At 44.3% G+C, this 23,820-nt stretch overlaps 1 protein-coding gene across 1 annotated transcript in view; it reads left to right on the top strand.

Moving 5' to 3' along the window:
- The window catches only part of COLGALT1 (collagen beta(1-O)galactosyltransferase 1), a 28,206-nt gene extending 4,992 nt beyond the window's left edge, over positions 1–23,214 (top strand). Inside the window, exons 4-12 of the mRNA XM_032211413.1 lie at positions 2,309–2,443; positions 6,880–7,084; positions 8,840–8,959; positions 12,291–12,367; positions 14,562–14,668; positions 15,815–15,947; positions 17,879–18,006; positions 19,533–19,739; positions 22,398–23,214. Coding sequence (XP_032067304.1) covers positions 2,309–2,443; positions 6,880–7,084; positions 8,840–8,959; positions 12,291–12,367; positions 14,562–14,668; positions 15,815–15,947; positions 17,879–18,006; positions 19,533–19,739; positions 22,398–22,665 — 1,380 coding nt within the window. The 3' untranslated portion in view covers positions 22,666–23,214. The remainder of the gene's footprint in view (positions 1–2,308; positions 2,444–6,879; positions 7,085–8,839; positions 8,960–12,290; positions 12,368–14,561; positions 14,669–15,814; positions 15,948–17,878; positions 18,007–19,532; positions 19,740–22,397) is intronic.
- Positions 23,215–23,820: the final 606 nt, after the last annotated feature.

Here is a 23,820-nt window from a genome sequence, read left to right as displayed (position 1 = left end):
CGGATTGGATGATTGTCTGTCTGGGCTTTCATTAACGCAGGTTGTATTGTAGTTCTGGGGTTTGTATAAGCCTGCATTTGATAGGTGATTGCCGAGGGGCTCAGAAACTCCAGGCTATCTATATCTGGCACTGGGACCTGTCCACTTTTAAAATAATGCGTAAACTTCACCAGTTCACTTCGTTACATTATCTGCTTAGATTCTGCCCACTGTCAAATACTAAGCTGTAGGCAGGTACTAGGGTCATGCATCAAGTCAATAAGGTTGGGCTTGAACAACTCAACAACTCAACTTTGTGAGCCACAAAGAATCTAAACTTGGGCTCAGTGTGTAAACCCAGTCCTTGAGTCAGATGTATGTGTGTGGGGTTGCGGGTGTTGTGTAGCTGTTTCATTTTGTGTACGGTCCAAAAATATTTCTGGTGCAAGGGTGCATTTTGTTGCTTTTTGCACGTGGGCTTTCTCAGAGGCAAAAGTTTTGTCAAGTCCTTCTTCCTCGGTCTGCTTCCCATGATGATGCTTGCCAGTTTGCAGTTCTCAGCAGAACAACTGTATGTGTGTGTTGCCCATATGCGTTCCACGCACTTCTTTGCTTCCAGTTTAAATAGGAGCACCTTTTGTGGCTCTAGTTAAAGAACAGAAGACATGGCAACTGAGAAAGAGATTTGTTAGGAGCTGAATACTCAGTCTATTGCAGCATGAATTTCTCCTTAAGTTGGGGGAAGGAACTAGTAGCCTGCAGTTATTTTGCAGTTAGCTCTTATTAGCTGCAAATAGTATGGCCAGCAATAGGGGACTATAAGAATTATTATCCAAAATAATTGAAGGAGACTAGTTTTCCTAACCAATTCTAGATCTTGGCTCTGGAGAGGAATAAATATATTTGATTGGAACGCAGTGGATATTTTTGAAATCAGTCTTCTATTTTGTATTGTATTTTACCTGTTTTCTTTAACTGGCTGGGAAGCCAAATTCATCCAGGTGAGTTTCAACCAGGATGCCCTTTTTTTTTTGCCATGCAGAAAAAAGAAAGAGTGAAGGAGATAGAAAATGCCTGAGGGTGGAAGATGGGAATAAAATTTAAAAACTCTTGTCATCTCTTTGTTCGTTAGTCATCGTCCCTCTTTGTTCATGGTGCTTTTTACAACTTCACTACTTTTGCCCATTTGATGTTTTCTGAAATACCGTTAAAATCATCCAAAACAAAAGCTATCAGATGTAGAGTATGACAAGCGCATGTACTATGCGGTATTAATTTTCACAATATGTGGAATTTAATATCACTCAGGGCTGATGGCTGATTGTTTTTCCTTTAGTTTGGATATTGCCTTCTGAAGCTGGCTGGGTCTGACACTTCATGGCCTGTGAATGCAATTGAGGTTCCTTAGCCTGTCCATTGTGTGTTCTCCCCTCCTGCCTCCCATTCCTTTTCTGTGTTGTCTCTCCCAACAAGAGCAGCTGCCATGAAAATTCAGAGTATAGGGTGGAGCCAGTAGAACAGCTGGCCTTGATGGGGTCGGCTTCTTGGCTGGTCATGACTGATACTTCCGTTTTGAAATGAAGACTTGGTCTCCAGCCCAGAAATGTTTGGCACTGGATAACTTGTATAAATGGATCTTTCTCACTGAGGTTAAATACAGATTATGTTTTCTCTGCCAATGCATGAAAAGTAGTAATACCTACAGTATTTGTATCTGGATCTGCTGGCAGGTTTCTTTGAGGTTTTTTGTTGCTGTTGAACTGGCAGGTTTATTTTGATAGAAGTCCCATTGTGCACATTGTGACTGAGCTTCTGGAAGTAGAGCCAGGGCTCTGGTTACATTGCATCATCCCTGAATAATTTTTCATTGTCTGGGATTTATGGACAGGCTGTGCAGGGCATTCCCTACAGCTGAACTGCAACATAATCATGTATTTCTGTTACTCCGCATATGAAGAGAGAGATCCTTCTGTGCATTTGTAACCCTTTGTTTCCACACCAGTTACTGCCTAATGAAAAGCTATGCATGAGGTAGCTTGGTCTGAGAAAAGTGATTGGTCCACAGGCATGTAATAGTAGTAGTAGTAAGAATAGCAATAGTATCTTTATTATGATTCAAGACCAGTTTGGCGTATGTTTAACCCATGGTGACTAAGGATGGACTTCATTTGAGTCTCCCTGCTCTTAGCTCAATGTCTCAATCACTCCCTTGATCTGTACTGGGTCAGTTAAGATTACATATTGACAGTTATTACAGAAACTTGTAACCATCAGTAGAAATCGCTGATGTCGAACTCACTTTGCTTTCTTTTAATGCTCCATTGTGCAGTTTATGGATGCAGACAATCTATTAACAAACCCGGACACCCTGGGCCTTTTGATAGCTGAGAACAAGACTATCGTGGCCCCAATGCTGGACTCGCGAGCAGCCTATTCAAACTTCTGGTGCGGGATGACCTCACAGGTATGCAGATTCAGAAGCTATGGCTGAATTCGAAGTCTTTTTTTGGGGGGGGGATAGCTGAGGTGACAGCCAATGATGGCAATGTAGACCTAATCAGATTGCCTTCTCCTTTTCTCCAATAAAATACAAGGTCAATCCAATGCTCACTGACTAAAGTTGGCTCCAGTTACCTATTTGGACTCACCTGTGGCTTTCATGACTACCAGGGATTCCTCAGGATGACTGTTGGATGGAAACTCAATAGTAGTTTTGCTGGGTCCTCTTAATCCAGTATTTTGTTCCTCCTAGTGGCTAGCCAAATACCTCTAAGCTATTCCAAGCCAGACCTGGACTCGTAGCATTCTCTTGTTGTGGTTCCCCGCATATGGTGTATGAATGCATGCCATCTCCATTCTGGAGATAACAATGAATTTTCAAGATTAATTCTCCTTGATAGATCAGCCATCCATGAATGTCCAATTCCACCAGTTCCTGTAAGTCCTAAGGACTTTATTGCTACTCAAGAGACTAATTGTTGTATTTCTCTCTGTGTTTTAAATTGTTAGTGGGGAGTGAATGGTGCTGTGATTGTGTATGTCTGAGTAGGCTGGGGCCCTATCCAGGTACCCGCTATACTGAGTGCTCTGCAGAAGTATTAGGGGGGCCTGGGTCAATCCCAGCCGCAGGATGCTTGATTCGAAGGGCCTGCCGGAGCACGCAGGAGTTATGGGGGTGGGTAGGGGGACCACGGACACGGGAGTGGGCCGGAGCATTACGGTCTTAACAGGGAGGGGCAGATATGGCGGGGACTTTAGGGCTGGCCATTACCGGGGAAGGAGGGCTCGCTACGTTATAGAGATCCCTCCTTCCGGCCCTACGAGTCCCACTCCAAGGCCAGATGGCGCGAGTAATCAGGACCCTGGTCTCAGGCTGCTGTCGCTAAATGCCAGGTTTGTAGTTCATAAGGCTCCTCTCGTTCGGGACTTAATTTTAGACGAGAGGGCAGACCTGGCATGTATTACTGAAACCTGGCTGGGCCCGGAGGGAGGAGTCCCCCTCGTAGAGATGTGCCCAGAGGGTTTTCAGGTGCTCCATCAGCCGAGAGCTCAGGGAAGGGGTGGGGGTGTGGCCATTGTTATCCGAGAGTCTCTAGCACCTCGTAGAATCCCTGCTCCGGAGCTTGTCGGGTGTGAGTCCCTGCTGGTGAAGTTGGACCTCAAGGGTCAAGTGGGTGTGCTGCTAACGTACCTGCCTCCCAACTGCGTTGCAGCAGCCCTCCCCTCGCTCCTCGAGTCGATAGCCGAGCTGGCAGTTGAGTTCCCCAGACTTATGGTTCTGGGGGATTTCAATTTGCCTTCGCTCGGTGAACACTCTGATGGAGCGCAGGAGTTCATGGCTTCCATGACAACCATGGGCTTGACCCAAGTAATCCGGGGACCAACCCACTCAGCGGGTCACACGCTTGACCTCGTATTTCTCTCGGAGCAGTGGAATTGTGATCTTGGTCTGAGGGGTAGTGAGACCTTGCCCCTGTCATGGTCAGACCACTACCTATTGAGGCTTGACTTTCGGAGACCAAACCCCCACTGTAGGGAGGGGGAACCGACCAGGTGGTACCGCCCCAGGCGACTTATGGACCCCTTGGGGTTCCAGACGGAGCTTGGGGTTATTCCCGATACTCTCGCCCGCAGTCCGGTGGAGACTCTGGTTGCTGCCTGGAATTTGGCAGCGACGGAGTCTCTTAACCGGATTGCGCCTCTACGGCCGCTCCGAGGCAGTGGATCCCGGAGGGCTCCTTGGTTTACTGAGGAACTCCGGGAGATGAAGCGCCGAAAGAGACGCCTAGAGCACCTATGGAGGTCCAGTAAATCCGAATCGAGCCGAGCACTTTTAACAACCTGCATCAGAGAGTACATTCGAGCACTCAGGACGTCTAAAAGAACACATATTGCCTCTCTGATTGCGTCTGCCGAGTCGCGCCCGGCCGCCCTGTTTAGGATAACCCGTTCCCTCCTAAATAGGAGGGATACGGGCGATCCGCTGCAGGGCAGGGCTGAGGATTACGTCCAATTCCTCGCAGACAAGGTTGTTCGGTTCCGGGCGGACCTGGACTCCAATTCTGCAGAACCAGCCGAGGCACTAAGGGATAATCTGGTAAGCCATCGCTGGATTGATTTTCAAGCTGTTACCCCTGAGGACGTGGACAAGGCGATGAGAGCTGTAGGCGCCTCCATATGTGTGCTGGACCCGTGCCCCTCCTGGCTGGTTGTAAACAGCAGAGAGGTGACACGAGGCTGGATCCAGGCGGTTGTTACCGCCTCCCTATGGGAGGGGGTCTTTCCCCCCGCTTTAAAGGCGGCGGTGGTGAGACCCCTCCTGAAGAAACCATCCTTGGATCCGGCCGTTTTAAACAACTATCGTCCAGTCTCCAACCTCCCCTTTGTGGGGAAGGTTGTTGAGAAGGTGGTGGCCTTTCAGCTCCAGCGGTCCTTGGAGGAAGCCAGTTATCTTGATCCGTTCCAGTCAGGCTTCAGACCTGGCTACAGCACAGAAACTGCTTTGGTCGCGTTGACTGATGATCTCTGGAGAGCCAGGGATGGAGGCCATGCCTCCATCCTGGTGCTCCTTGACCTCTCGGCGGCTTTCGATACCATCGACCATGGTATCCTTCTGCGACGACTGCGGGAGGTGGGGGTGGGAGGCACTGTCTTACGGTGGTTCTCCTCTTACCTCTCGGACAGGTCGCAGTCGGTGTTAGTTGGAAGACAGAGATCGACCCCTAGGCCCCTAACGTATGGGGTGCCGCAGGGTTCGGTCCTGTCCCCCCTTCTTTTCAATATCTACATGAAACCGCTGGGAGAGATCAACCGACGGCACGGGATAAAATACCACCAGTATGCGGACGATACACAGTTGTATCTGTCCGCCCCGTGCCAACTCAATGAAGCGATGGATGTGATGAGCCAGGGTCTTGAGGCTGTTAGAGACTGGATGGGGGTTAACAAGCTTGTGCTCAATCCAGATAAGACCGAGTGGCTGTTGTGCTTCCCTCCCACGAATTGGCCAAGTGTTCCATCTCTCAGGCTGGGGGGTCAAAATGTACGCCCCTCAGATAGGGTCCGCAACTTGGGAGTCCTCCTGGACCCACAGCTGACTTTTGAACATCATTTGTCAGCTGTGACCAGGGGGGCATTTGCCCAGGTTCGCCTGGTGCACCAGTTGCATCCCTACCTGAACCGGGAGGCCCTCACAACAGTCACTCGTGCCCTTGTGACCTCTAGGCTGGAGTACTGCAATGTGCTCTACAAGGGGCTGCCCTTGAAGAGTATTCGGCGACTTCAGCTAGTCCAGAATGCGGCCGCGCGAGCGATCGTGGGTGCACCTCGTTTCACCCACGTAACACCTATCCTCCGTGAGCTGCACTGGCTGCCTGTTGATCTCCGGGTGCGCTTCAAGGTGCTACTTGTCACCTACAAAGCCCTTCATGGTATTGGATCTGGGTACTTGAGAGACCGCCTACTGCCAATTACCTCCACTAGACCGATAAGATCGCATAGATTAGGCCTCCTCCGAATTCCATCAGCCAGCCAGTGTAGACTGGCAACTACCCGGAGGAGAGCCTTCTCGGTGGCTGCTCCGACCCTCTGGAACGAACTCCCCGTGGAGATTCGGACCCTCACCACCCTCCAGACCTTCCACGCCGCCCTTAAAATCTGGCTGTCCCGGCTGGCCTGGGATTAAAGACTCTAACCCCACTCGAATTGTATGACTGTTGTGTTCTTAAATGATGTAGTGTCTTTATGTTGTAAATTTTTTTTCCTTCCCCCCCCCCCCTTTTTGAACTGTGAGCCGCCCTGAGTCCCCCCAGGGAAAAGGGCGGCATACAAATAAAGTGACTATGACTATGACTAATAGTCCATCTAACAGGGAAGCAGAATTGGCAATAGGCCTTAAGAGCCCTAACCTGTTCTGAACGCCCCATGTCAACTGCAAGCTTGTAAAACCAGTAGACAAGGGTAATTTCCCATGCTAGGAGACCTTGCACGGTTGATTGCACTGCCTCATTGCAAAGTAATTTACCGATAATGGATACCAAATAAACCCCACCATTCTTGCTCAGGTAGACCTCATAAGGTCAGTAGGCCACTCCAGAATGAAATTAGGAATTGCAGCAGATTCTCCTTTTCCTGACGTAGCCCTGGATTGTGAGATCCTTAGAGATGATGGCTAACCAGAGGGTCTTTGAACATTGTCATCCAATAGCTTCATTTGGCCTGTTGATGTCTGCTGACAGACGTGCTAGATAACGTATTCTTAAGATTAGTGTTAAAATATTATTTAATTACATTTATGATGAGGCTTTGCATTTCTTTTCCAATTGCTGCTGTCACAAGAGTCATTAAGTTGTGTCCCTTTGCAGCAAAGCTCACCTGGAATTTTCCTTCTCCTTCTCTTAGGGTTATTATAAGCGCACCCCTGCTTACATCCCCATCCGGAAGAGGGATCGCCGTGGTTGCTTTGCTGTACCCATGGTGCACTCTACGTTTCTCATCAACCTACAGAAAGAGGCTTCGCAAAACCTTGTTTTCTACCCTCCCCACCCAGATTACACCTGGGCTTTTGATGATATCATCGTCTTTGCCTTTGCCTGCAGGCAGGCAGGTGAGAAAAATGCTGCCTTTCCTTGGTCAAGAGAGCATCATCAGCCCTGTTGGTCAATCTACTGAACAAGCATCACCCCTTTTTCAGGAGCTGAGCCAGAGACATTGTTTGTTAGGATTAACCATCTCTTTGAATGGAAGGGCTGTCCCACAGAGCTTTGGGGGTATGATTGTCAGTCTATCCCAAGCTAAGTTGGCTTCTCAGCCTCAATCCTGTCCATTTGCAACTGGACAGTCTTCCCCATTTCTCTTGGGGTGTCACAACTCTCATCCTCCTTCAGCTTATGGAAGGCTGTCATAGGAGAGATGATTCAGCAGTTTGGGGCTATTCTCCCCCACTTGTGAACAGCAGGATTCTGACAAGTGATGGCTTTACTTTGTCTTGCTTTGGAATCTAAAACCTTGCAGATCTCCTTCTAAGAAAAAGGAAATGCAGTTACCAAAACAACTTTTATATTTTCTCAGTTACCCTTTTGGCTTTAGCAGGATGAAGGTGTGCGTGTGTGTGAGAGACAGCTGTGAGACTTGAGTGGCAACAGCAAGGGCAAAGAATGGTTAGCGAAGAGCAGCATGGATATCTGCTGCCTGACTCAATTCAGCTTAGGACATCCTCTAAAAAATATCAATCAGTCCAAGCTGATTGGGAATCTGCAAATGCATTTTTTAAAAAAATCTTAGAGACTATAATCTTCACATCTCAGTGCCAGTGGGGTTCTTTGTGTGCCATGCTAAAAGTCCCCAAACAAACAGGTTTTCAAGTGATTCCCCCCCCCCACCACCATACTTTTGCGTGATGACCTCCTGCAGAAATGGCATCTCATGTCCAGCCTTAACAATTCTGGTTCTCTATTCAACTATCGTATTTCCTTGAAAATAAGACCTAACTGGAAAATAAGCCCTAACGCAGTGATGGCTAACCTTTTTGCCATCATGTGTCAAAAGTGAGGGGAGCGCAAGGGGGTGGTCATGTGTTGTCATGCCCACACCCATAATTCTATTCATGTGACACCCCCATGCGCATGCATGCGCGACAGCCCCCGTGCATGCACGCCAACCCCTGCCCTTCCCCTGCTTTTGGCTCACAATGGACCCGTTTTTCACCCTCCCCAGGCTCCAGAGGCTTTCTAAGAGCCTGGGGAGGGTAAAAATGGCCTCTCCTGCCCCTCAGAGCCCCCCCAGAGGCTTCAGGAGGCTTTCCTGAAGCCCCCAGAGGGCGAAAAACAGTCCTATGAGCAACCCGGAAGTCTCTTCTTGAACTTCTGGGTTGCCCATAGATCTGTTTTTTGCCCTCCGGAGGCTTCAGGGAATCCTCTGGAGGGTGAAAAACGGTCCGAAATGAAGGCCGAAGTCAGCTGGCCAGCATGCGTATGTGTGCTGGAGCTGACACGGCAACACCTTGTGTGCCCTAACAAATGGCTCTGCATGCCACCTGTGGCACCCATGCCATAGGTTCGCCATCACTGCCATAACACATCTTTTGGAGCAAAAATTAATATAAGACCTGGTCTTATTTTGGGAGAAATATGGTAGCGTCTGTATTTGGGTTGTATTGGCTACCCCCCCTAAATCCGAGTGAAGAGGTTTTTATTTTTAATGTCTGGTGGGAATAACTTTAAATCATTTGCCCGAGTTTATTAAATAGAGATGAAGCATGATGTTGACCAGTCCTGCCAAGGGAAAGGGTATAAGGATTTTGTATTGCTTTGTGTCATCTGCTCTTGTTCATTCACTCTTCCACCCTTTCCAATTTGTGTAGAAGTTCAGATGTACGTGTGCAACAAAGAAGAATATGGCTTTCTCCCGGTGCCTCTACGATCTCATGGCACCCTGCGTGACGAAATTGAGAGCTTCATGCACGTACAGCTGGAGGTCATGGGTGAGTGTGCTGTACAATTGTAGTTTAACTGAAGGGGAAAATTGCAGTTAAGGAAATCAGGACCTTGATGAAGCATCACCTTTCCCCAATACAAAGTTAGTTATGAAGCTTCATCTAGAGCAGTGTTTCTCAACCTTTGCTGGGGAATTCTGGGAGTTGAAGTCCGGACATCTTCAAGTGGCCAAGGTTGAGAAACACTGATCTAGAGAAGAGCAAAATAGCCAGCCCTATTGTGATGGGTTCTTCTAGAACTAGGGGCAGGGAACAATGGCCCTTTTATGACCTGTGGACTTCAACTCCCAGGATTCTTGAGCCAGCATGGTTCACAAGTCTTAAAGGGGTCATAGTTCCTCACTTCTGTTCTAGAAAATGCCACGTGGCCACTGGACTAAAATCAAGGAATAAGAACCTGGCATTGCTGCAGTTTAGGCTTATTATTATTAAAGCTGAGTTGTTTATTCATGCTTATATGGCTGATAAGATTTTTATTTTTCCTGTTTGGTATAATTCTACTCCTGCTTATCAGTGGAAGGATGCAATGGGTTAGATAAGGGCTTGGCAAGCTTTTTCTGTAGACGGCCAATCCCATTCCTCCACCACCTCCAGTTGGCAGATCTACCAGCCAGAGAGCATGGCAGCCATTGGACAGTCTGGCTGTATCCTAGGAATGTCCTCTGTTGCCAGGGAGGCAACCCACCATCTTGGCTGTCTGAGTCGGTTGAATTTTCCTCGTGGGGATGTCTCACAGTCATTCTTTGTATGTCCTTGGCTCCACAACGGTCCTTTTATAAAATTCAACTGCCCTTAAAGGGGAATTTGCCACTACATGAGAAAATACAGTCATTGTGGAAGAGGAGCTAGCTCAAAGGACAGTCACCTTTCATTGATAACTTGTTTGTTTTGTGAACTGAAAGGAAGCTTCACTATGCCAAATATGCCCCACTCTCTTTCCCCGCCTTTGTCTGTTTATATTGAATTCATGAAGTCTAAACACAACAGGTCACCCTATTGAGTGAGAAGCTCAGTAGGTAGGGAGTCTTTTCAAAGGATGTTTTCTATAATTAGTGAGGCTACTCAGAAGCTTTCAGATATCCAAGCCTTTCTGCACATGAAACCTGGAAGACCATCAGGGAGCAAAAAAATCAAGCTCTGGGATGTTGGAATTTCCCCCCCAAAGACTTGTTCCTTTTGGAAAATAAAACTAATAAATGGACATTCCCCTCTTTGTTTATTTCGAGCATTTCTGTAGTTTAATAGACTTCACTATACAATCAGCGGAGGTTGCTTTTAATGTTCCATTGTCTTTGTGTGTAATATATAGAGGCTTCTTTTATTATTGTGCTTAGAAATAAACTGCAATATAGGTAGTTTCCAATTGATAACCATAATTGAATCCAAATTACAGAGGAAGTCATTCTAGTCATTAAATGGGTGACAGCACCAATGTTTGGTGGTGAAACAAATCTAATAGGTGTAACGTGAATGCTGTGGTCATTTAGCAAATCCATTGTCCATAATAGATGTGTTTGCCAGAAACCAAAGTAAATGCCAGTTTTTGGCAAAAACTGTGGACACGACAAATGGCCATCAATGCAGGCTAGTTACCAGGTATCCAAAATGTGATCATATGATCCCGGGAAGGGTGGCCATTGGAATTTTGAATTCAGGTCATAAATAATCCTGGGGAGATCTGGTGTAACTTCTAATGTTCACTAGGTGACCAGATGTAAGTGGGGGATTTCCTGTATTAATTTTAGGTGAAACTATTTAGCATGCGGTAAATGAATGGCATGTATTCCTTTTCTTTGAAAAGAATCAGGTTTTTTTTTAATGTATCTTGATTGTTTTGTCTATACATCTCTACAAAGGGATGATATTCAATTTTATTATTGGATAGATTTTTATTCATGCAGGTTTGAATAAAACCATACCTTATTTTTCAGAGTATAAGATGCACCTTTTCCCCTCAAAAAAGAGGGTGAAAATCTGGGTGCATCTTATACACTGAATACAGTATTTTTGGCCTAATGAAACCCTGCCCCCTTTGCAAAAATGGACATGCAGAGGACTTGGAAGGCTTGCAAAGTGGTCCTGAGGGCTGGGGAGGGCAAAAAAAGACAGCAAAAAAGGGGCCATTTCTGGCCCCCAGCCCCCAGGAGCACTCTACAAGCCTCCCAAAGCCAAAATTTTGCTCATTTTTGCTCCCTCCCCAGCCCTCAGGAGCATTCCACAAGTCTCCCAAAGCTCTGCATGCCCCACCCTTTTTTTTTTGCAAAAAAATGAGGCGTGCAGAGGGTTTGGGAGGCCAGCAGAATGCAAAAACCTTTTTTAAATTTATCTCTTCAAAATCATGGTGCGTCTTATTTCCGGTGCATCTTATGGTCCGAAAAATACAGTAATTTCACATGGTAGGAAGGCAGTGAACAGGGAGATATGAGAAAAACATAATGGGTGCTACCAGTTTGAATCAAGGAAGATAAAGAAGAGAAAATTTTGTGATGTACATTATGGAAGTCTGTGCTAAAGGAGCATGTTTTGAAAAGGGAGAACCTGCAGTCTGAGGAAAGTATTTTGTGAAAAAGTATTGAATAAGGATCTTTAAGGATAAATTCTCCATGCAGTTTGAGGCTTCCCCCTTTATGGAAGGGTAGCCTTTTTGGTAATATATATCTTCAAATGAAAAAGTAGGCCTTGTGTCTGTCAAAGTTTCTAGTCCACATTAAAAGCCTTCCTAAATTGAAGAGGCCTACGTTCAAATTTCTATTCAGTTATGAATTACACTGAAAATTACGGCCACATTTTGAGTGAGAAATTTAGACAGAATGTGAGAGAAAATGAAGTACTGACATAAGGTTGAGTTAAAATAGGAATATATTTGGTTTAAAACACACTTGTACATACTCTCTTTTGTATCATTTTGATTAGTTCTACTAAAAATATTATTCAATTACAGGATTTTTTTTAATGTATTGACATAATTTTATGTTACTTGTATTTTACATTCTATAAAATTTCACTGCTATTTGTACATAATTTAATTTATTGTACGCATTGAAGTTCTGTTTACAATCCTGGTGTAGAGTAGAGTCCCAAGCTTCAAGAAGTTAAAAATTCATTTTTTTGAGTAGGAAATCCATTTTTTAAAAAATCTCATCTGAATTTGCCTCATGGGCTGTTTGACTTCATTGCCATTCATAGAGAAGGATTTAATTGGTCTACTTACTTTATGCCTAAAATTGGACCAAGAATCTGGAAGTAGCTGCTTCTCCTTAAAAATAAAATGTCTCCTTGGAAGAGACCCTGCATCTCACTGTATTGACTTTCTCTACAGTTAAGAATCCTCCCGTGGAACCTTCTCGGTATTTGTCTCTGCTTCCCAAAATCCCAGATAAGATGGGATTTGATGAGGTAAGAAATAAAGAATTCTGATACATTTTGGAAGGGGAAGAGGAAGAGAGGAGTAGGGGAGAGGGAAGGGAAGAAGGAAAGGAAAGGAGAGAGGAAGTAAGAAAGTAGAGAAGGGAGGGAGAGAGAAAAGAAAGGGAAAAGAAGGAGGTGTCAAAACAGGCGAGGGATGGTAAACAAAGCAACCCAAATGGTATATTATAACCCTGTAAATGGAATGATAAAGGTATAAGAATGACGAATGTAAAAAAGAATAATAACTATGTGAATGTATACCTATAATTGTATATAGAGAACAAAAATAAAAAAAACTTTTCCAGAAAAAAAAGAAAATAAGAATTCTGATACATGTATAAAAATTATAAATAAATAATTAGGACAGACAAATCAGTGGAACTTAATTTGCCTAACCTAGCTCCCCAAATCATGACCAAATATTAAAATTATGTCTCAAAAAATGTTACGTTTTTGAGCCGTGTTGCCAGATCGAAGTGGGGATTTGTGTTTAACATTTTTATTGAATTATAAAATATTATAAAATACAAAAATACAAAAGTACCGTAAATAGAAAAGCGGTGGGAGGTGGTGGTGGTGGTTGTGGAAAGGGGAAGAGAACTAAGGAAAGATAAGAAAAATGGAAAAGGAAAAATAAAGCATTGACTCCTGGCTTTCTCTGTTACAGTAAAATAAGGCATTAACATCAAATCACAACTTTTTGCTTTTTAATAATAATACAAACAAGCCATTTCTGTAACAATCTTTCGGTCTACTCAGTAAAACCCAAAATCAAGGTTTCATTCTTTTCCACATCAAGCAAGAAGTTTAGAAGTGGTCTCCGTGTAGAAACAAAAGTACTTATCGTACAGATGGGAGTGGGGATTTGATTCCTCTCTCTTTGCTAGAATTTGCCAAGGAGTACTTTAGATATTTTGGATTTTATATAATTAGATCTCAGGTTGGGGAATATTTGTGTAAAATGCCTCTAATATAGGTCTGCCATCCTTAGGAGGAAGTACAGTTAGTCCTTGTTTAGTGATTGCCTTGTTAGTGACAACTCACAGTTATGATGAAAAATAGGATAGGATTTTTTTGAAAAGAAAAAAAGCTTTTACAAATATTTACCTCCCCTCCCCCACCCTCCCCACCTGAACCCAACCCCCCCAACCTCCCCCCCCCCCCGACTTCCCAGAACAAATACAGGGTATAAATCTTTAATAAAGATGTTCTAAAATAAACTTTAAAAAAAAGTTAGTATCATCTTTCATTTGAGCTTTAACTCCTCTTTTGTTAGGCTAACTCTAAACAGATTATATAATTCCTTGCTTCTTCAGTCATAAACTATCTGGAATTTCTTAGTCCCGTATTTATTTTGAATATAGTCAATCCATCTTCTCCACTCCAGTTTATATTTCTTATTTGAGTGGTCTTTGAGATATGCTGATATTTTAGCCATCTCTGCTAAATTTGTAACCTTTAATGTCCATTCTTGAATAGTAGGCAAATCTTCCTTCTTCCAGTATTGCGCCACCAACAGTCTTGCTGCCGTTATTAAATGCAGAATCAAGTTAGTCTCTATGACAGTACAATCAGTAGTTATACCTAACAGGAATAACTGAGGGGTAAACTTTATCCTTTTTTAAAGAACATTTTGCATAATCCACCATATTTTTATCCAAAATGCTTTAACCTTTTTACAAGTCCACCATATATGGTAATATATAGCATCAACACAATCACATCTCCAACATTTAGGTTGTAAATTCGGATACATACAGGCCAGTTTTTTAGAACCAAGATCTTTAAAGCAAAGGAAAGCTGAAGTAAGATCATAAGCATAGCTATGGTTTCACTCAGCGACTGCTTCATTTAATGAATGTTGCTGATTCTAATTGTGGTTGCTAAACTCGGGCTACCTGTACTAAACACATAATAATAATCATTGAACTCGAATGGGGAGGATCTCTGCATAAAAGCGACACCTGCAAATAAATTGCTGCATTGGGAAGATTTCTGGATTGGAAAGGGGAAAGCTGTGACACTTCAGTGATTACCAGCACCAGCCAGAGCTGCTGAAATAGGTAGGAAGCCTATTCCTGTGGAATTCCTCTACCTAATTATTACTAAACGGTTAGTTTTGCCCAGGGTGTCCTTTGCTCTGTAGTTCTGTTTACCACGTTGTCATTTTGCTTTCCCCCAGGTTTTCATGATTAACCTCAAACGTCGGAAAGATCGACGGGAACGGATGTTGAAGGCCCTTTACGAGCAGGAGATTGATTGCAAGATTGTTGAAGCCGTGGATGGGAAGTGAGTGCCGTCGTCACATGAAGCCTTGCTGGGGAACACAAAGCTGCTTTTGACGACTTTGTCCCCGGAATAGAATAGAATAGAATAGGGAGCCTACGTTCAATCACACAGTGATTGAAGCTTCTTAGATCACTCAATGGGAGGGTTCACCGACAAAAGTGCGACCGACAAAAGCATGCCCGACGAAACCACAGTGACAAAACCGCGAGTTCTAAACTGCACCGACGAATGAGCGCTGAAGCGCTCCAACAACAGCGCGCCGACAGAAGCGCGCTCTAAACCTAACCCTAAACCTGACCCTGACCCTAACCCTTACCTTAACTTAAATCGCGCTTCTGTCAACGCACTGTTGTCGGCGGGTTGATGACATCGTGGTTTTAGCAATGTGCTTTGTCAGCACACTTTTGTCGTGCGCGCATTTGTCGGGTCACGAATGGAAGTAGGCAACCCTTAAGCATGCATCAATTAGAACAAGTACTTCAAATCTAGGGGAGAGATTTCCAGCTTGCTTGTATTGAAAAACTCTATGCTGATTTCCTTGCTTTTATCTCAATCAGCAGATAGGAAGACCATCTCCTTCCTTTCTGTGGTGTAGGTGACAAATTGGTGGCGCTATAGAAGTTTTCCCCATGGAAGATGCTTTTCTGGGGTTGCTAGAAGCACTAAGTCAGTGATGACTTCTGGGCCAAAGTTTCCTTTTGGAGCGACACAGTTCATAAAGAGCAAAAAGTTTGGGGCACATCTAATTTGATGAACAGCAACGTCTTCTCTTTGTCTGAATTGAAAGAATCAGTAGCTTGTTGCTCCAGCCCATGAGCAGATGGTGGTTGGCAAATGATCTTCAGGTGGAGTAATAGCACACAGGTCGAATTTTGCATTGAGATTACTACTTGGGTGAAGAATTCTATGCTGATGGGAAGCTTCTGCTCCATCTGAAGTTGAGATATGTAGATTTGACACCTTCTAAAAATTCCCAGGATGATCTAGATAAAATTGCTTTCCTGCAAATCATTACTTTTGTTTCGCCAGCAGGCGTCTGCGGCAGAGGTGGAAATTTAAACTATGCTGGGTTTGCATCCAGTTCTCAAGTAGTGCCTCTCCTGTCAATTACGCCTTTTTTTCTCTCTTTAATTCTCTTTGGTTCAGGGCAATGAATAACAGCCAAGTGAATGCCATGGGCATCAAGATGTTGCCAGGCTACAAGGACCCATACCATGGACGTCCACTCACAAAGGGAGAATTGGGTTGCTTCCTCAGTCACTATAAAATTTGGAAAGAGGTAAACGATGTTTATGTTGCAAAGTAAAACCCAGAAACCATTATCTTTTTTAAAAAGGATTTGGTATGTGTCTGCAAACAGACATACAAAGACAAGCAGTGAGAACTATGGGGCCTTGGGATAGCCCTATATCCAATTCCCCCAAAATCTCCATTGTTCATTTAAAAAAACTGTCTGTGACTTGATTAAGCCTGCCACTCTGTAGCAATGCTTATTGAGTACTTAAAAATAAACCTTAGAACAAGAGTCTTGTGCAGGATTTCACCAGAGTTTGGGGATTCAGAGCTCGGCATCGTTCCATTGCCTAGCAAAGGAAACGAAATTATACAGAATAAATGATGCAAAACCAGTTTCCAGAATCCAGCCTTTCGTGTTGTGGAATGAGGATCAGGATTTCAGTGAATGGATTTAATCAGATGAAATATTTATTATAGTCATACACCAGCTTAAAATGGATGAATTTAATTTGAGCAATTTGAATATCTTTGATCTAGGATGTTCAGGTTGTCTTCTACATAAATTGTGTCAGCTATTTCAGTGGGCAGGGAGGCAGGGACGTTAACGGAAGAAGCAGCTGCTTCAGGCTAAGGCTTGTAAGCACTGAAAAGAACCTTTGCAGATGGTGTACTCTCACTGCTGGGGTGTTGGCTCTTTTTGGCAGAAAAGCCAAACTGTGGTTGGGATTTCTTACTGTCTGCCAAAATAACAAGAAGAATACATGAAACAGAGGAACTAATTCACTGGATCTGAATCTTATTGCAGCTCTTGGTTTAGATTGCCATCTACTGGCCAGGTCAAGTTATCCCATCAGTGACAAATCGAAGCCCCAATGTTTTTAACTGCAAGATGCATGAATCAGAGGTGGTATTCAGCTGGTTCTGACCAGTTCTGGAGAACCAGTAGCAGAAATTTTGAATAGTTCGGAGAACCGGTAAATACCACTTCTGACTGCCCATCTATTCTCTGCCTCCCGAGTCCCAGCTGATTGGGAGGGAATGGGGATTTTGCAGCAACCTTCCCCTGCCACGCCCACCGAGCCATGCCACGCCCACCACGGAGCCACGCCATGCCCACCAAGCCACGCCCACAGAACCGGTAGTAAAATTTTTGAATCCCACCATTGACATGAATGTAGTGAGCAAGGGTACCCTAATCTTCCCTATTCTGAATGTTCCCCAATTTCCTTACTATAAAGCTCAACCAGTGTATGAATTTTCAGCTTATCCATTTATAAATAAATAAGCTACCTAGAAACCCCTTATAGGGTAGATGGGCAGCATAAAAATGTAATAAATAAAAAAATAAAAATTAGTTGGTATGCTGCCTTGCAACATTAGGTATTAGCTCTAGGAATGAAGAGAAATGTAATTTTGCCTTTCCCGGAGGATACTGGATTACGGAACCCTGATTTATTTATGTATGTATTTATTAAATTTATATGTGCCCTTTTCACTTTCCAAACTGGGCAGCTTAACAATTTGATAAAAACATAAATATAAAAAAGAATTAAAATTACTTTATTGGTTAAATAAATATTTAAAACCAAGAGCACAGATAGCGCGAAGGTGGCACCATCTCTATTACTACACCACACCAATAACTTTCAGCATTGAGTGTCCTTATCAGGGCCCCAAGCCAATGACAGGGCCTGGTTTTAAGGCCTTTTCAGAAGGTCAAATGGGTGAGGGAGGATCGTGGCAGGAAAACTACTTCTCCTGAACAGAAATTTCTTGACAGATATGGTCTGCAGAAGACCCTTTGTGTCAGAACAAAGTGGGCCAAGCCCATTTATTGAACTGAAATTGGGAAATAAGGGGGCGGGGAGCAGCTGAATGGTTTAAACTTGTTGGGAAAGCCAAGATGAGAATGTCTCTGTTAAATTCATTGCATCCTCAGAAAAGGAGCTAAGCATCATTCCGTTGGTTTGACAGATTGTTGAGAGAGGCCTGGAGAAATCGGTGGTGTTTGAGGATGACCTACGCTTTGAGATCTTCTTCAAACGGCGCATGATGAACCTCATGTTTGACTTGGAGGAAGAGGGCCTGGACTGGGATTTAATGTGAGTGCAAAACATGCTGAGGTTGCTGCTGGCTAGGAAATCTTGGCAGTAGAACTCCCACCAGAACATTATTTCTTTTTCTCCTTGCTTGTGCAAGTATACAACCTCATCTGTTATATCATTGGGGGATGAATGAGTGAACTGGTGAACTATGGCGGCAGGTGGCTGAACTTGATGTGATTAAAATAGGCACCTGTTCTGACCCCCCTCTCCATACACCAAGGCACTCCAAGACAAGATTACTGCTAGACAATTTATTCACAGTAAATCAACACAGTGACAAGACCTTGGCAACAATCCAGACTTCCAAGATAAGAAATATACACAAGAGCTTCTCCAGCATTGGTAATTAAGTTGAATCCTGCAAACAGTCTCCTCCCAAAGTCTCTCCTTATATACTCTCTTGAGAGGAGCCTAATTATAGCCACCTGGGTCCAATTATCTTCTGTATCTGCGTAGTTGTTCTCTGCGTCTATCTGCCCGCCGTTGCCTGGCGTCCAGGACCAACTCCCTTGTCTCCTCCCCACTGCTCCAAGGCCTGACAGCATGGGCACACTCCCTTTGGCTTTCACTGCTGCTCCATGCCTCAGGCACCTCCTGGTGGCCAACCAGCATCTCTGGTCCCTGCTCAGAGTCGGAACCCTGTCCAGTGTCCTCCACATCTTCCAGAGCCAACTCATAAGGCCCCTCGCTGTCGGAGTCTGTTTGTAGCTCCAACAGCTCCTGCTGGGCCACAACAGCACCTTAAATGTTAAAATCAACCACAGTAGGGACAAAGCAATGCAGTTTTTCTAAGAAGGCTCCAGCTGAAATTTGGAATTAAAGCATAAACTAATTTAGGGCAGTTTCACTCACACATGGGAACAGGAAGAATTCTAATATGGGGTTGTATAAGTTGAATTTCAGAGCCTCTTTGTAGACTGCAGCTCAAAACATGTGAATTGGAACCCAAATAAGGTTGTTGACAACCAATTTTCTGGACATTTTGCTGAAGGAGTAGCACCATAGATGATGATTACACTGTCATTACAACAGTCAAATAGCAATTAAAACTATTTAAAAACAATTTTATTGTGAGAAATTAACAGAATAAAGTGTAAGTAGATGCACCAATATTAATAAAAAGTATGAATGAAACCATATTAATTTCAAACCTAATAACTACCTTAAGGGAAAGGAGAGGCTGGCAATTGAGTTCTAAACAGACTTAAATGTCTATGGAGATTCTCAGTCATCCAGGTCATGGTTGTCCCAAAGGTGCTTTTTCAAGAGGAGATTGGACGTTCTATCAGACAGTCCTGTTGCCTCTCGAAAAAGCACCTTTGGCTTTGAACAGATTGCTTCTTTTTCCTGATGCGTTATCAGGAAATCCTAACTCCACCGTTGCAGTTATCAATAATCAAGACAGTGTTCAAAAGGAGCTCTTCAGTGGTTGGCAGCATCTACTTAATCCTTTTAAAGGCAACAACAATGTCACGTACGTTACGCCCACTCTTCCTGAATTTTTGCTTTCTATCCCCCTCTAGCTACATTGGACGGAAGCGCATGCAGGTAGAGCATCCAGAGAAAGCTGTGCCCCACATCCGCAATCTGGTGGAAGCGGACTACTCCTACTGGACCCTGGGCTATGTCATCTCCCTCCAAGGGGCCAAGAAGCTGCTGGATGCTGAGCCCCTCTCCAAAATGTTGCCAGTGGATGAGTTTCTTCCAGTCATGTTTGACAAACACCCTGTGTAAGGCTGGCCTTTTCGTCAAAAACCAAAACCAAACAAAACGGGAACGTTAAGGAAGCTTGCATATGTTTTGTACGATTCCACCACAAAACCGTGGACGACAAAATCGCGCTCGACGAAAGCGCGCATTTGACGTCATCACAGCGCGACGAAAACATTGCGCTGTGATCGATAAATGTAAAAATAAAGCGAAAACCTTACCCTAACCCCCCCAAACCTAACCCTAACCCTAAACCTAACCCTTAACCTAACTGCTTTAATTTTATTTTTTTTAATTTTTTTTGTCGCGCTGTGATGACGTCAAATGCGCGCTTTCGTCGAGCGCGATTTTGTCGTCCGCGGTTTTGACGGGTCACGGTTTTGTACTTCTTATAATGGAACTAAAAGATACCCTCCTATGACTTTCATCTGGTAGGACAGGATGGGCCATGCAATTAGCATTCCTTGCCCTACTTGTGCAGCTCCTGGAATCCCCTAGGATAGGGATGGCAAACTTTTTCGGCACCGAGTGCCCAAATCAGAAGGCCTGTGTGCACGCATGCGCGCCAGAGTGTCAGAAATCCGAAGACCAGCTGACTAGTACGCATGTGCATACTGGTCACCTGGCCTTTGGGTTTCCAGTGCATGCATGCAGGTTGGCCAGCTGATCTTTGTGCACGGCAGAGGGCCGGAAACCTAAAGATCACCTGGACTTCGTGTTTCCGGCGCTCTGGGGTGCGCGAAGACCAGCTAGACAACGCAAATGCATGCACTGAAACCAGAAGAGCAGCTGGCAATGGCGTGTGCCCACAGAGAGGGCTCTGCATGCCACCTCTGGCACACTTGCCATGGGTTGGCTGTCACGCCCCCTAGGATTGTATTGAGATTTGGCAGCATAAAAGCCATTGTCGATAGCTGTTTTGGCCCTTTAGAAGCAGACCGGATGAGTTGGTTTGGTCCCTTTTGCATTATCACTGCCTGCTCTGAGAAACATCAAGAGAAAGCTCCTAAATAGATATGGCTGTCCATTCCTGAATTGGTTAGATGGGGGGGCTAGATTACTGTGTTGTTTGAGAATGGACACAAGTGGAATATCGTAACTATTGATTCATTTCTTTTGTGACTTGCCTCCTGGCTACTACCAGACCAAATCCCTGCAGTTTTCTTGGCAAGATTTCAGAAGTGATTTGACATAGGCTTCTTCCTAGGGCTGAGACAAAGCGACTAGCCCAACATTACCCAGCTGGCTTTGGGTCTAAGATAGGACTACAACTTATGGTCTCTCGGTTTCTACTCTGATATCTTAAATAGTTCACCATACTGGCTTTCAGCTTTTTATCAGATGGACCTTAAATATAAAGTTTTGCTCTCCCTCCTGACCAGTGGTGGGTTTCAAAAATTTTTAGAACCTCTTCTGTAGGTGTGGCCTGCTTTGTGGGAGTGCTTTGCTGGCCATGTGACAGGGTGGGAGTGGCTTGGCAGTCATGTGACTGGGTGGGCGTGGGCAACTTGTAAAATATGGTGAAACTCATTTAACAATGCTCTTGCTTAGCAACCAAAATGTTGGCTCAGGAACTCTGGCATTGAAGTGTGCAAGTCTTAAAGCTGTCAAGTTACAAGACCCTTGCACCCCTAACCTTTTAGAAAAAAAAACCCCCAGGGGTGTTCAAACCTGACAGCTTTAAGACTTGTGGACTTCAACTCCCAGAATTCCTCCTCTCACTCTTCATCTTGATGATGTGTGGCCAGACGGGCGAGGGGGAGGGAGCTGGAATCGGTTCTAAACGGCACTGTAGATTTGTGGAACCTCTTCTATAGAACATTTGTCTTTTGGAAAAATCATGATTTTTCTAGAGCAGTGTTTCTCAACCTTGGCAACTTGAAGATGTCCGGACTTCAACTCCTAGAATTCCCCAGCCAGCGAATGCTGGCTGGGGAATTCTGGGAGTTGAAGTCCGGACATCTTCAAGTTGCCAAGGTTGAGAAACACTGTTCTAGAGCACAGGTGTCCTAATTACTAAGTAAGTTCAGAGGAAATCTGAACCAAAACTTTCCATGTACCAAGTAGAGTACTTTAAATGTTGGTGAGAAATTCCTAAAGGAGTAAGCACCATCCTTCTGAATCTCTGGATGGGGAGGGATGAATTGAACCTTCAAGGTATACATTAATGTTCATTCTCTTCAACTTATGAAATATTTTCCTGGCTGATTTGACATATAGTCAGTGGTGTATTAACCATTAACCAGACTAAACACGTGCTTAGGATACAAGGCCGAAGGGGGCTCCACAAAATTGAGAAAGAGAAAAAAAAAACTAATGAAGATTTGTACAGTATGTACAAAGGAGTGAGGGGCACCAAGATTTGTCAGTGCTTAGGGCACCAGCGAGCCTTAATCTGCCACTGCATATAGTTAGACAGAAAGGTGATTGATATGTGATTATTCTATACAAAAACATGGAAAGAGATAATACTGTCCTTGTTGTTAATTTGAAATGAATATGAGCTGTGACTCCTGTCAGCCCCTTTGTCCCTCCAGCCAATCCCCACCCCCACCCCAAATATCTTCTTTATATTGTAGTTTTCTACACTTGCTTCTTAACTCAGTTGTGCATTTTGTAGCAATCCCAAATCCATGGAGAGCACTTTTCTGATCGGATTTTCATTTCTTACTCAACAGTACTGAATACATGGAACATTTTGACAACCGGAATTTGCTGGCCTTCTCAGTGGAGCCCCTGCTGGTTTATCCAACACACTACACAGGGGATGATGGTTACGTCAGCGACACAGAGACCTCTGTGGTGTGGAACAATGAGAAGGTCAAAACAGATTGGGACCGGGCCAAGTCGCAGAAAATGAAGGAGCAGCAGGAGTTGAGGAATGAAGCCAGGAATTCAGACGTGCTCCAGTCCTCACTTGACAGGACAGCCCGGGATGAGCTATGACCCTGTGTGGATGCCTGAAGAAAGGGGACCGGGAGAGAGACAGCGCAAGGGGAAGCTTTTTTTGCCTCAGGGTTGATGGGTGGATTCTCTCAGATGTCAACAGTGGGGTGCATCATGCCTCCTTGTAGCGCCTATGGGAAGCTTCAGTCCCTTGCAACCTGAGGAATCCTAAATGGAAATGGTGGTGTCTTCTTAATTCTACCATCTCCTGCTCTCCTGTTCTGTGGGCAAATGTGGGGCAGAGGTAATCTGGCAGTACTCATTTGAGAAGTTTTATTCTCTGATAATAGGCCTTTTACATGAATTCTCTGTGTTGGGAGAGGGAGATGTTGAACAGATGCAGCTCAGCTTAGCAGGTTTCGATGTCATGATGCTCCATATCAGACAAAACCATTTCACTTGGCAGTAAAAGGCAGTAAAAATATTTTATATAAATGTTCTTCCAGTCACAGTTTCATATCTCTTTCCAGAAGAATCTTGATTTTTTTCCCCTCTCCTGGTTCCTTGGTTGTGTTGAACCAGAGGTGGGTTCCTACCAGTTCGGTAGAATCGGTTTGTCAAATCTACTGAACTGGTTAGAAGAGGTTCCACCAGAAAGCAGGCCACACCTACAGAAGAGGTTCCAAAATTTTTTGAAACCCACCACACACACACACACGCGCGCACACACACACACACACACACAGACTCACACAGAGAGAGAAAGAGAAAGAAAGGAAGAAATAAAGAAAAAAAGAAAAAAAGTGAGAGAGAGATGAAAGAAAAAAAGGGACAGAGAGACAAAAGGAAGGAAAGAGAGAGAGAGAGAGAATGAGAACATATGGCCGGCAAGCCACTCCCATCAGGTCACATGGCCGGCAAGCCACTCCCACAAAGGAGGCCACACCCACAGTAGGTTCGAAATTTTTTTTGAAACCCACCACTGTGTTGAACTCTCAAGTACGGGCTACCAAAAGTCAGGCCTTATTAGCCAATCACAGTATGTTTTATTCAGGGGTTTTATTTTTCCCTCCAGAGAAAACGTTACTATACTTAGGAACATTCAAAGGTCATGAATCAAATGGAATAGAATGGTAACCAACTCAAAATTTTAATATAATTTATGTTGTAAATTGTCTATGGCAGGGGTGTCAAACTCCTGGCCTGTGGGCTAGA

The sequence above is a fragment of the Thamnophis elegans genome, chromosome 2 (assembly GCF_009769535.1).
Source record: "Thamnophis elegans isolate rThaEle1 chromosome 2, rThaEle1.pri, whole genome shotgun sequence".
NCBI classification, from domain to species: domain Eukaryota; kingdom Metazoa; phylum Chordata; class Lepidosauria; order Squamata; family Colubridae; genus Thamnophis; species Thamnophis elegans.
Note: the sequence above shows the minus strand (reverse complement) of the source record. Positions and strands in the feature narration are given on the sequence as shown.